This window comes from Ammospiza caudacuta, chromosome 28, assembly GCF_027887145.1.
Source record: "Ammospiza caudacuta isolate bAmmCau1 chromosome 28, bAmmCau1.pri, whole genome shotgun sequence".
Classification (NCBI taxonomy): Eukaryota; Metazoa; Chordata; class Aves; order Passeriformes; family Passerellidae; genus Ammospiza; species Ammospiza caudacuta.
In genome coordinates this window covers 5,552,720-5,563,609 of record NC_080620.1, presented here as the reverse complement: position 1 = coordinate 5,563,609, position 10,890 = coordinate 5,552,720, and the positions used below count along the sequence as shown (strand labels likewise).

Genomic DNA, 10,890 nt, shown 5'->3' with positions numbered 1-10,890 from the left:
ACCCCCAGCACAGCAGCAATAAAGTTATTTATAGTCACACGAATGGGGTGGCTCCTCTCTGGGGGCACCAGGGTGGGCACGGGGGGCTGTGGGGACCTGGGGACAGCAGGGGATCGGTGCCACCATCTCCAGCCCTGCCGTCCCTTGAGGGGAAAGGTGACCGTGAAGGAAGGGGGAAGTGGGAACCGTCCTGGCCAGGGCTGGATCCCTCTCCCAGGGGCGCGGGGCGGGGGTGGCAGCACGCTGGGAAGCGGCTCCGGCCCCACGGGAACGGCGCTTCCTGCGAGGAAATGGGCTGGGAAGCGCCGGGATCCGGCGGGGACACTGCGGGGACACTGCGGTCCCAGCTGGCCCTGCTGCGGTGAGCGTTTGGGGGCACTGGGATCCCCACGGGCAGAGCAGGGGGTGTTGGAGGTCGGGGGTGACCCCACAGCGCCGGGTTTGGGGCACCCCTAAAGCCAGGGAAAGCAGAGGATGTCCCTCTGTGGGTGAGCCAGCCCATGGCTGTGGCGGGAGGTGACAAGGGCAGGACCTGTCCCTGCAGTGCTGGGCTGGGGGAAAGCAGGGAGCTTTCCCTTTCCCTGGGGGGCTCTGTGAGGGACAGTCCTGCCCTGGGTGGAGGTGGGGACCCACCCGAGGGACACAAACCCCTGATTCCAGGTGTGGGACTGCAGGGGTGGCTGCACGTCCCCCTGGGGAACGGTAGGAACAGCGGGAATTTTCAGCCTCTCTCTGTCCTGGCTGTAGGGTCTGACCCCTTTGGAGCCCATCCCTCTGCAGGGTGTGTGGCAGGGCCAGGGGGAAACTGAGGCACAGCATGTGGGGTGGCTCCAGGGTGATGTCCCTGTTCCCCTGGGGACATGTGGTGTCTGTGCTGTCCCCAGTGCTGGGGTTTGACCGTCCTGCCTGTCCCCACAGGTGCCTGGGCAGCCCCGCTGAGTCTCCTGGCATGAGGTGGCTTTGGGTCGTGGCTTTGGTGGCACCTGCCTGCACTGTCCCCTACAATGGCACGGCGGGGAGCGCTGGGGATGGGGACAACGGGGACAGAGGTAGGGGGCACTGGGATGGAGGCTGGAGGATCTGGGGATACAGGACTGGGCAGACTGGGAGCACTGGGGTTGGAGATGGAGGGGATTTGGGACAGTGAGGGACAGGGGACAATGACAGGGTCTCTAGGGAGAGAAGTGTGGGGATACTGGAAGGACTGGGGACGTTGGGGTACAGATGATGGCCATGGAGGGATTGATGATGCCTGGGGGTCTGGGGACATGGGGGACCAGGGGCAGAGCTGGGGGTCTGGGGACACTGGGCATGGCACTGAGGGGCCCAGGGAGGCCAAGACCCTTCCTGATGCAGTGTCCCTGCCATGTCCCCATGTGTCCCCAGCCCCCTGCACCCCTCAGCACGGCTCCCTGGGCACTGAGGTGCTGCTGCTGTGCCCCGGGGGTGAGGCTGAGTGGCGCCGGGGTGGCACCGTCCTGGGCACATCTCCGGCCCCAGGGCTGGCCCTGCCCAACACCAGCCTGGCCCACGAGGGCCACTACAGCTGCCACCACCCTGTCACCGGCGAGACCTGGGCCACCATCTGCCTGCGGCTGGGCTGTGAGTGCCCCCAGCCCTGCTGTGACCCCGCCACTGGCCGGGGGTCCCTGGGGGTGCTGGCAGTGGGGTGACCCCTGTCCCCTGTTCCCTGTCCCAGACCCGCCGCCACCACCGGCCATCGAGTGCTGGGCCAGCAGCTACCCCCAGGCTGTCAACTGCTCCTGGGGGCTGAGCCCTGATCCCCTGCTGGACACCGACTTCGTGGCCACCTACAGGTGAGTGGGGGTCCCCAAAGGCTCTCCCCGTGTCACCCAGCCCTTGGCAGCTGTCCCTGTGTCCCCAGGCACGGCACAGACACAGGTGAGTGCACCCTGACGGGCCCGCGGAGCTGCTCCTTCGGGGACCTGCAGGTGTTTTCCCTCACTCCCTACGAGCTCAACGTGACCGCCCGGAACCCCCTGGGAGCCGCCTCTGGAGCGCTGTCCTTCCTCCTGGAGAACATCAGTGAGTGCTGTGGGATGGGGACACCGGGGTCCCCTGCACGACCCTCCTGTCTCACCCTTTGGGGCTCTCCCTTGCTTGGGATGTGGGATCACCAGTGCCACGATTTGCTGGGGCTCAGACTGGGCCCTGTCCCCAACAATCCCATGCTGGATCTCGCAGCCACGACATCCCCCCTTCGTCTAAAAAGGAAGGAAAGAGACTTTTTCCACGCAGTGGTGGGACAAAAGAGTTGGTTTTAATCTAAAGGAGGATTTAAATGGGATATTGGAAAAAAAATCTTGGCTGAGAGGGTGGTGAGGCCCTGGAATGGAATTCCCAGAGAAGCTGTGGCTGCCCCTGGATCCCTGGGACTGTCCAAGGCCAGGCTGGATGGGGGCTTGGAGCAACCTGGGATAGTGGAAGGTGTCCCTGGTGGGATGAGATGATCCTCAATGTCCCTTCCCACCCAAACCATCCTGGAATTCTCTCCTTCCTTGTCTCCCCAGTAAAGCCGGACCCCCCTGAGGCCCTGCGGGTCTCCCCCATCCCTGGGGAGTCCCAGAAGCTGCTGCTGGAGTGGAACCCTCCATCCTCCTGGCCATTCCCAGAGTATTTCCCGCTCCACTACCGCATCCGCTACTCCCGGGACAACGACTCCGTCCCCACCACGGTACTGCCACCCCCCTGGGTAAACTGAGGCACAGCTGTGCCTGTGCCCGGCATGTCCCTGACCCCACTGTCCCCAGGTGGGGCCGTACGAGCTGACATCGCACACCCTGATGGACCTGGAGCCCGGCAGCCTCCACCACGTCCAGGTGGCTGCCAAGGACATCACGGATTCCGGGGAATGCAGCGCCTGGAGCCCGCCGGCCTCAGGGACACCCTGGGTAGGGCTGTGACAGCCAGGCAGGGCCGCTGTCCCCATGCCAGGCCTGCTCCCGTGTCCTGTCCCACTCCAGCAGCGCGGAGCCACCAGTGCTGCCAGGAATGGGCAATAAAAGGGCTTGAGGCTCCGTCCCTAATTGGGGTGTTTGTGATGGCTGAGCTGCCCCTGGGTCAGTCCTTCACCGCCCTCAGAGCAGTCCCTTTGATGTTCCAGAACAAGCCCTTTGTTTTCCTGCGTTTGACCCTTTTTTGCCCTTGGGGTCGGTCACTTTTCTGCCCCAGGGCCGTTCCCTTCGCCCTCTGCCCCACCCCGACCCTCAGAGCCCACCGGGCCGGGGCTGTGACAGACACGGCGGGCTTGAGGGGTGGGCGGCCATGTCGGACGTGGGCTGAGGGGGGAGCGCAGTGATTAACGAGGGGCTCCTGCTCCCTGCGCGGCGTCCCCCGGGCTGAGACGGCCGCGGACCGGAGCCCCGGGGCTCACAAGCCTCACACCGGAGCCCCGGAGGGTTCCAGACCTCACACCGGAGCCCCGTGGCCGTTACAGACCCCCCCCGTGCCCCCTGATGGTCCCGCCCGTCGCTGCCTTCCCGCGCTCCGCCCGGGGAGGGGGCGCGCCCGTGCGCATGCGCAGCGGGCCTCGCGGGTGGTGGCGCCCCCGCCTGGTCCCGGCGCGTCCTACCTCTCGCAGCCCCTGCGCGCGGGGCCGGGAGACCCCGGGGGTCAGTCCCTGCGGGCTGGGCCGATGGCGGGAAAGGGGGGACAGAGATCGAGGGGTTTGGGTGGGAAAGGGACCCCAAAGATCGTCCTGGGCCACCCTTGCCATGGCAGGGACACCTTCCACTGTGCACGGACACACTTCCCAAGCCCCAGTGTCCAGCCTGGGCTCGGACACTGCCAGGGATCCAGGGGCAGCCACAGCTGCTCTGGGCACCCCGTGCCAGGGCCTGCCACCCTCACAGGGAGGAATTCCTTCCCAGGATCCCATCTCTTGGATTTGATGGGATATGCCATAAAATCTGAGAGATCTGCCACCTTCGAGAGAGCACCGAGCCCTTTCCCAAGCTTTGCCAGGCTTTGTGCCCTCCAGATTTTCCTCCCTGAGCTCTCCTGGGCTCTGGAAGCACTTTGTGTCCTCTCAGGTGGTTTTGGAAAAAGGGCTGGTTCATCCCATGCTGTGAAGTTCCACCTCGCTCCAGCTGATGGCACGATTGGGAGCGTGTGGAGCCGAGGTTTTTCCCAGGCAGACAGACAGCCTGCTGGACAAGATCCCAGTTTTCCATCTCGGGTATCCGAGACAGAGCGGCCTCACACCCGGCCAGTGCTCATTCCCACCAGGAATTAGAGCAGGGAAGAGCCTGGTTCTTATAAAATGAGAAAATAAATACGAGTCACTGGGTCAGGGATGGGACCGGAGTTATCTGCGGGATGAGCAGCCGGCACTTGGATGCTCCAAAGGATTTCCAGCCCCAGGAATTGGCTCCCACCAGCAGGAGTTAATGGGATGTCAGTCCACGGGAGAGCTTCCTTCCATGGGACATGTGGGATGGAGGCAGCGATCCCTGCAGGCTTCTAGCCCCTCCTGTGTCTGCCTTACAGCTGTGTAACCTTCCAAACACACAGCAAAGGGAAAATCCCTGGGAAAGTGGCGGCTGCCTTCGGCCTCACGCTGGCGGTCAGCTCTGCTGTGTCCATCCCGTGGTCCCAAACCAGCTGGCCGGCACACCTGGGCTGTCCTGGGGTGATCCTGGAACCCAAACAGCCCCAGGGGTGTTTGCAGTGAAATGGGGGCTCTGGGATCGGCCCTTTGGAGCAGCTGCAGGCTCGGGAATGCAGCTTTACAAGGCAAAAATGGATTTACGTGAGGGGACAAATTTCCCCTCTTGGTTGTCTCGGTAGTTTGTGGATTTTGCTGTGTGAGCAAGAAAAAACAATAAATTATACTGCTTATTTCAGGGAGGCAGAATTGCTTAACACTTAAAACCAGGACCAATTATTTTTCCTTCCTGGCTCCATCTCATCACGTCTGACCTTAGGAAGGACGTCAGCTCTCCTGCAAAATTCCCATATTTTAGGGTGACAATATTCACTAAACCCTCCCAGGGAGTGGGACTGCTTAATATTAAAAAAGATGTTTAAGCTTTTTGTTGCTTCAGATTTTCCTAAAGCCGCTGCTGCAACACCAGGTTTGCACTGTAAAATCAGTTTAAAGCAGCAGAAATTCCTTATTGTTTCTAAAACATGATGGCAGATTCCTGAGAGCTTTTCCAGGATGATTCCTGTGTCATTTATCTTTGTTTTGTCCTTTTGATTTTGGGTTGTGATTCCAAAATGGCCTTGGCAGGACAGGTTTAGTTGGTGCCTGGCAGCTCTCAGATCTCACAGACATTTCTCCATCATTTATGTTCAGATTCTGGGGCTGTCTCTGTAACCAAAAGCCACCACTTTTGATTAATTTATTTCCTTATTAATTTGTATCTCCAGGACAAGACAGGAGCTCTCTGGGAGCACGGGAACAGACACAGCTACACCCCAAATCCCCTTGGCCAAGGAAACCCTGGAGCAGAGTCACGAGAGCCTTTTCCAGCTGGTATCCCTGATCCCTGGGCAGGCTGGGAGGGGAATCTCTGACAGCCCAGGAGCTTTTTTTACTCCTGTAATGTGACTTCCCTGGCTTTCCTGTGCCAGCTGTGTAAGTCAAGCCGTGATTTGGGAAGAAAGGAGCCTGCACACCCCGGCTTTGATGGGTGGAGAGCTTGGCAATCCTCACTTAGACCCTTTCCAGCCCAAGGTTTTGGCCTCAGGAGAAGGAGCTGCCCCTAAAACCTTCTCTGTGTCTTCTTGCACCTTCCCAAGGGTTTAATCTGGGGCTTGTTCTACCTCAGCACTGGTAAATTCACAATTCCAGAGCTCCTGAGTGGCCCCTCCGTGCCAGGCTCTGCTGCTTCCTGACGCTGCCCCTTCCCTCCTTGCCTTTTACAGCCCCTCCAAGTGCAGTAAAAGTGCTGATTCCCATTTAAGGGATAATGCTGGGCACTAACAAGCTCACCTCCCTTTTAAAAGCCAGGGCTGGTCTCAGGAGATCTAATTTAGGAGCACGTGGAAGGCCAGGGTGTCCTCCAGGGCTCTGTGAGTTCCAGCCTGCTTGGCTGCCAGAGCCTGGGGTATTTTTATCCATACCCGAGCTGCCAGAGGCTCCTGGCCCCACCTGAGTGTGGTGCAGGACAGACCCACCTCTGCAGCAGGCCGTTGTGGCCTTTGTTCTATCCTGGCAGCAATTCCCATTTGTCCTTTGCCATGGGCTTGTGCTCCCACCTGCTTTCCCAAAGGTTTTTGGAGAGGATGGCAGAGCTCTCCAGAGCTCATCCCATGATGTCAAACTGGCCCAGCAGAGACAGGGATGGATTCATGACAGCAGAGCAGAAATACAAATTTCTGTTGAAATACAAAGAGAAAAGGCCTCGTTCCCAGTGCGTGAGTTTGTGGATGTGGGAAGACGTTTCTCTGACACAGAGAAATAAATATTGAAGAGGGTCTTTGGACAAGGGCCTGGAGTGCCAGGACACAGAGGATGGTTTCACACTGCTAATGGATGGGATGTTGGGGTGGAATTCCTCTTTTTGAGGGTGGGCAGGCCCTGGCACAGGGTGCCCATAGCAGCTGTGGCTGCCCCTGCATCCCTGGAATGTCCAAGGTCAGGCTGGACCAGGCTTGGAGTCACCTGGGGTTGGGGAAGGTGTCCCTGCCATGGCAGAGGTGGCACCAGATGGGATTTAAGGTCCCTTCCAATCCAAACCATCCTGGGACTCTTGATTCTATAAACCTGTGTTCCTAACAAGGGCAGAACCCCCCAAAGTCAGAACCCCCCAGGATGGTGACACGCAGCCCCAGGAATGCCACGGTGATGGGAGTGACAGGAAATGAATGGGGTCCCGGGTGTCCAGAGACGAGCAGGAGACATGAAAGCAGCCAGCTTCACCCTGGTCAATGTGGTCTGCTTTAAACTCTGTTTTTACTTCAGATTTGGACTGCCAATAACTCCTTCAAACAATGATCTAATGCCTGTGTGAATGTTTGTAAAACCTCACTGCTCTGGCAGGCTGAGCTCTTGCCAAGAAGCAATCACATGTAATTAGGGAGAAGTGCTGGAACCTCCTGGCCCTGCAGTGCAGCACATTTTCCAGTTGTGTTTGTCCCATTTGGACCATCTCACTCCTGGGGTGTGCTCCGAGCTGGGCTTGGTGGGACAGGCTCCTGTCCCCAAGGGAATCCTGGTGGGAAGCACTGCCAGGAACCTGCTGGGGAACACGAGGCACCTGTGCTGGGCAGGGTGGCCGGGTGACAAGGACAGAACCTGGCATGGGCACAGCCACAAATGGGATTTTGGGCGCTCAGTTCTCTCCACTTTTCCTGCTCTGCAGGAGATTCCTGAGGAGGATTTTCAGGCACTTTGAGTCTTGAATGGGAGCTGGGAGAGTGGAGAAGCTCTGAGAACGTGGGAACAGACACGTCCCTTTTGAGGGACACCTGGAAAAACCCTTCCCTGGAGAAAGGGGGACAGCCCCAATCTGCTGTGGGATTGGAGAAGTTCAACTGTTCAAAAAGCCCTGGAATAGCTGGGATTGGCAGGGATCTTTAAAGGGCTTTAGTGCAGCCCCTGTGAAATGGTTGCTGCTCACACAATGACAAGTTCCCAGTGGGAAATCAGAGCCTGTCCAGGACAGTGGATTCCAGGAAAAGGAATGAGGAATCCTTTGCCCAGACAGAGTCTAAACCTCAGTGCCCACGCTCTCACCTGGCACCTGAGGCCCCAAAGGACATTTCCAATCAAGTTGGGAGTTTTCACATGGAAAGGTTGATGAGAAAACCCTTCTTGAAATTCCTGGAACATCCTGAAATTCCCTCCACTCCCTTTTCCAATTCTTCTCCCTTTTCCAGGCTTGTTGTGTGGTTCTTGGGGTGTTGTCCTGAAACAACAGGAGGTCAGGGACACACAGGTCAGGTCCTGTGGGACAAGGAGCTGTTATTTATGGAAAGCATTTTTTCCTGAATGTGAGAGAGGAGAAGTGGATTCTGCTCTCTGTTGGAGTTTGAAATCCTTAATTCCAGCCAAGAGTCATCACATAAACTCGTGCTGAAGAACCTGACCTAGTTGGAATAATTGGAGGTAATTGTCAGCTCTTTCCAGATGACAAAACCCTTAATCACCAGCAGATGCTCAGCCAACCTCACAGAAAAGGCTCGAAACCCGGGGTGAATGGGGAGGAATTGCTGTCCCAGGGGCACCAGCTTTCAGGAATGGGCAGGAATCTTCCTCAGGGGTTTTTCCAATACATGGGGCAGCGGTTTGTGCTCATGGGCTGGGCATCTCTGCAGAAATCTGGAATTGTGCCACGAGCACACAGCTGAGTGACTCTGGAATATCCGGGAACAATCGGAGATGGAGCAACTCTGAAATGAGGAGCTGCAAGGCCGGGCTGCTCCATGGGTTGCTGTCCCAGATCCTTGAATCCAGATTCTCAGATCCCTGGGGTTTCCTAAAGCTTGGGATGAGCTGGATGCGAGGTGCTGCACTCCCACAAAGCCGCAGGGATTGCCTCGGGTTTCACCTGGGAGTTCCCTGAAGTCAGCAAAGCCCTGAAGGGAGGAGATGGGATCTGGTGGGGCTGAGGATGCTGATGGAGAGAGGGATACCTGGCACTGCCCGGCATCTCCCAGTCCCAGCTGTGCTCCTGGGGTGTGGAGACGCTGCTCAAGTAGAAATGTTCCTTCTAGAAGGGTCTGTCCCCACCACACAATTAACCTGGATTGCTAATTAGTCACGGAATTGTAGAACCGTGGAATGTCCTGAGCCGGGAGGGATCCACAAGGATCAGAGTCCTGGCCCTGCACAGACACCCCAACAATCCCACCCTGTGCCTCAGGCATTGCCCAAACGCTCCTGGAGCTCTGGCAGCCCTGGGAATGCGACCATTCCCTGGCCAGAGCACTTGCAAATTCCAGGAACCGGGCTTTGCAGAGCTGTTTTTCCTCGTACAATGAGATGGCGAAAGCACAGGAAAACTGGGAACCCCTGGAGGTGCTCAGAGCAGGGAGCTGCCCTGGTGCCCAGGCAGAGGCTGTGACAGCTGGACTTTAATTACCCGGTGCTGTAATGAGGCTCTGGGAGGCTCTGGAGTGGCTCTCAGCACATTTGGTGTTTTACAGCCACGGCGATTCATCCCTTCCCGAACAGCCTCCTGCAGTGGGACCAATAACCAGGGATCCTGCCTGGAAACCAGCAGCTCCCCTGGGAGTGGCTGGGACAAGGCTCATTGAGGGCTCTTTGAAGTGGGCAGCAATGTGGAAACAGTGACAGCAGCACAGTTCCCATCAACCAGGGGTCTCCCACGGGGGCAGGGGCTCTGCAGCCCAAAAAGGGGGGGAAAGAAATGAACCACCACACCTTTGGGAAGAGCTCGGTGTGCCCAGGATGGGTTGGGCTGTGCTCCAGTCCTGGGATGGAGCTGCTGGTCCAGGGGATGGAGCTGCTGGTCCAAGGGAGGCTGGGATGGAGTTTGAGGTTCAGGGGAGGCTGGGATGGAGCTGCTGGTCCAGGGGAGGCTGGGATGGAGTTCATGGTCCAAGGGAAGCTGGGATGGAGCTGCTGGTCCAAGGGAAGCTGGGATAGAGTTTGAGGCCCGGGGGAAGCCAGGATGGAGCTGCTGGTCCAAGGGAAGCTGGGATGGAGCTGCTGGTCCAGGGGAGGCTGGGATGGAGTTTGAGGTTCAGGGGAGGCTGGGATGGAGTTTGAGGCCCGGGGGAAGCCAGGATGGAGCTGCTGGTCCAAGGGAGGCTGGGATGGAGCTGCTGGTCCAAGGGAGGCTGGCTGGGGGCCGTGACCTCCTGTTGGAGCACTCCAGACCGACAGAACTCAGCAGCTGCATGAACTGCTTGTGGCCTCAAGCAAAGGCCATTCCTCCGCCGCTGCCTCCTGCCAGATGGTCCCAGCCCAGGCTCAGGGCCTCACGTCCCCTCTCAGCTCTGCTTTTCATGTGTCTCTCCCCAAAAAAAGGCCTGGGCCCGTGCCAGGCTCCAGCAAACCCTTCGGAGCAGTCCCCCAGCTCTGGCAGGTCACCGGTGCTGGAACCAACCCCACGTCCTGCCTCTGCAGCCCAGACATCCTCCTCGGCTCTCCCTGCCAGCTCTGGAATGAGAAATGGCTCTGCTCTTGTGTCTGCTTCCATTTGAGTCCCTCTAGGAAAGAGCTCGTGTTCTCCAGCTCCGTGCTGCTGAAATTAGCGCTGGCATCCTGCAGGATTCCAGCCTCGCCTCGCGCCTCCAGAGTGGGAAGAGCTGCCGAGACTGCGGAGACAAGCTGGATGTGAGAGCCAAGTGTCCAAAAGAACACGTTCAGGAACAACACAGTGAGCAGGAGGTGCTCCAGCACGGCAGGGAAATCGCCCTGCTGAGGATAAAACTCCCCAGAAAAAGGGGTTCTTGGGCAGCCCTTTAGGCTTAAACCATGGCAAGAAGTTTGGGACAGCTGCAGGATGCTGGAGTGGGCACTGGGGTTGGAACCAGGATAATGGTTTTAGGTCACTCACAAAGCTTTCTAATTACACTTTTTTTTGGGGGAAAAAAAAAAAGAAAAAAATGGTGTGTTTGATTCTGTAAGTGCTGAACATTCCACAATTGCTGTGTTTAATAAATACAGCGGGGGCTCCTAGGAGACTGAATGGGGCTGAATGAATGAAGTATGTGAGACATCTGAAACCTATTAGTTGGAGCAAACTGTTGGAGAGGCAGGAATTCTTCTCTTTTAAAAAATATTTATACATTTTCCTTTCATGTCAGGCCAACATCTTATTTGGGGTTATGTTCCAGTGGAAGGAAAGGTGTGTCGGGGGGAAATGCAGGGGGAGGGGAGGTGCACATTTGGGTCAGGCCCAAAAGGAGCAGAAGGGCTGGGTGGCTTTAGGGCCATATTTTCCTTTTGGA

General features: G+C 57.8%; 1 protein-coding gene across 1 annotated transcript; it reads left to right on the top strand.

Annotated features, from left to right (window-relative positions):
* Positions 1-923: 923 nt before the first annotated feature.
* On the top strand, positions 924-3,022 carry EBI3 (Epstein-Barr virus induced 3). Its single transcript, XM_058821227.1, has 6 exons — positions 924-1,049; positions 1,387-1,602; positions 1,700-1,817; positions 1,886-2,046; positions 2,532-2,695; positions 2,772-3,022. Exons 1-6 carry the CDS (start codon positions 950-952, stop codon positions 2,922-2,924), a joined length of 912 nt encoding a protein of 303 aa, XP_058677210.1. The 5' UTR covers positions 924-949; the 3' UTR covers positions 2,925-3,022.
* The last annotated feature ends 7,868 nt before the right edge of the window (positions 3,023-10,890 follow it).

Excerpts from the sequence above, each read along its gene's own strand:
- EBI3 (XM_058821227.1), top strand. The coding sequence starts at position 950 with ATGAGGTGGCTTTGGGTCGTGGCTTTGGTGGCACCTGCCTGCACTGTC. Across the intron at positions 1,603-1,699 it reads CATCTGCCTGCGGCTGGGCT|ACCCGCCGCCACCACCGGCC; the intron begins GTGAGTGCCCCC and ends TCCCTGTCCCAG. Across the intron at positions 2,696-2,771 it reads ACGACTCCGTCCCCACCACG|GTGGGGCCGTACGAGCTGAC; the intron begins GTACTGCCACCC and ends CACTGTCCCCAG.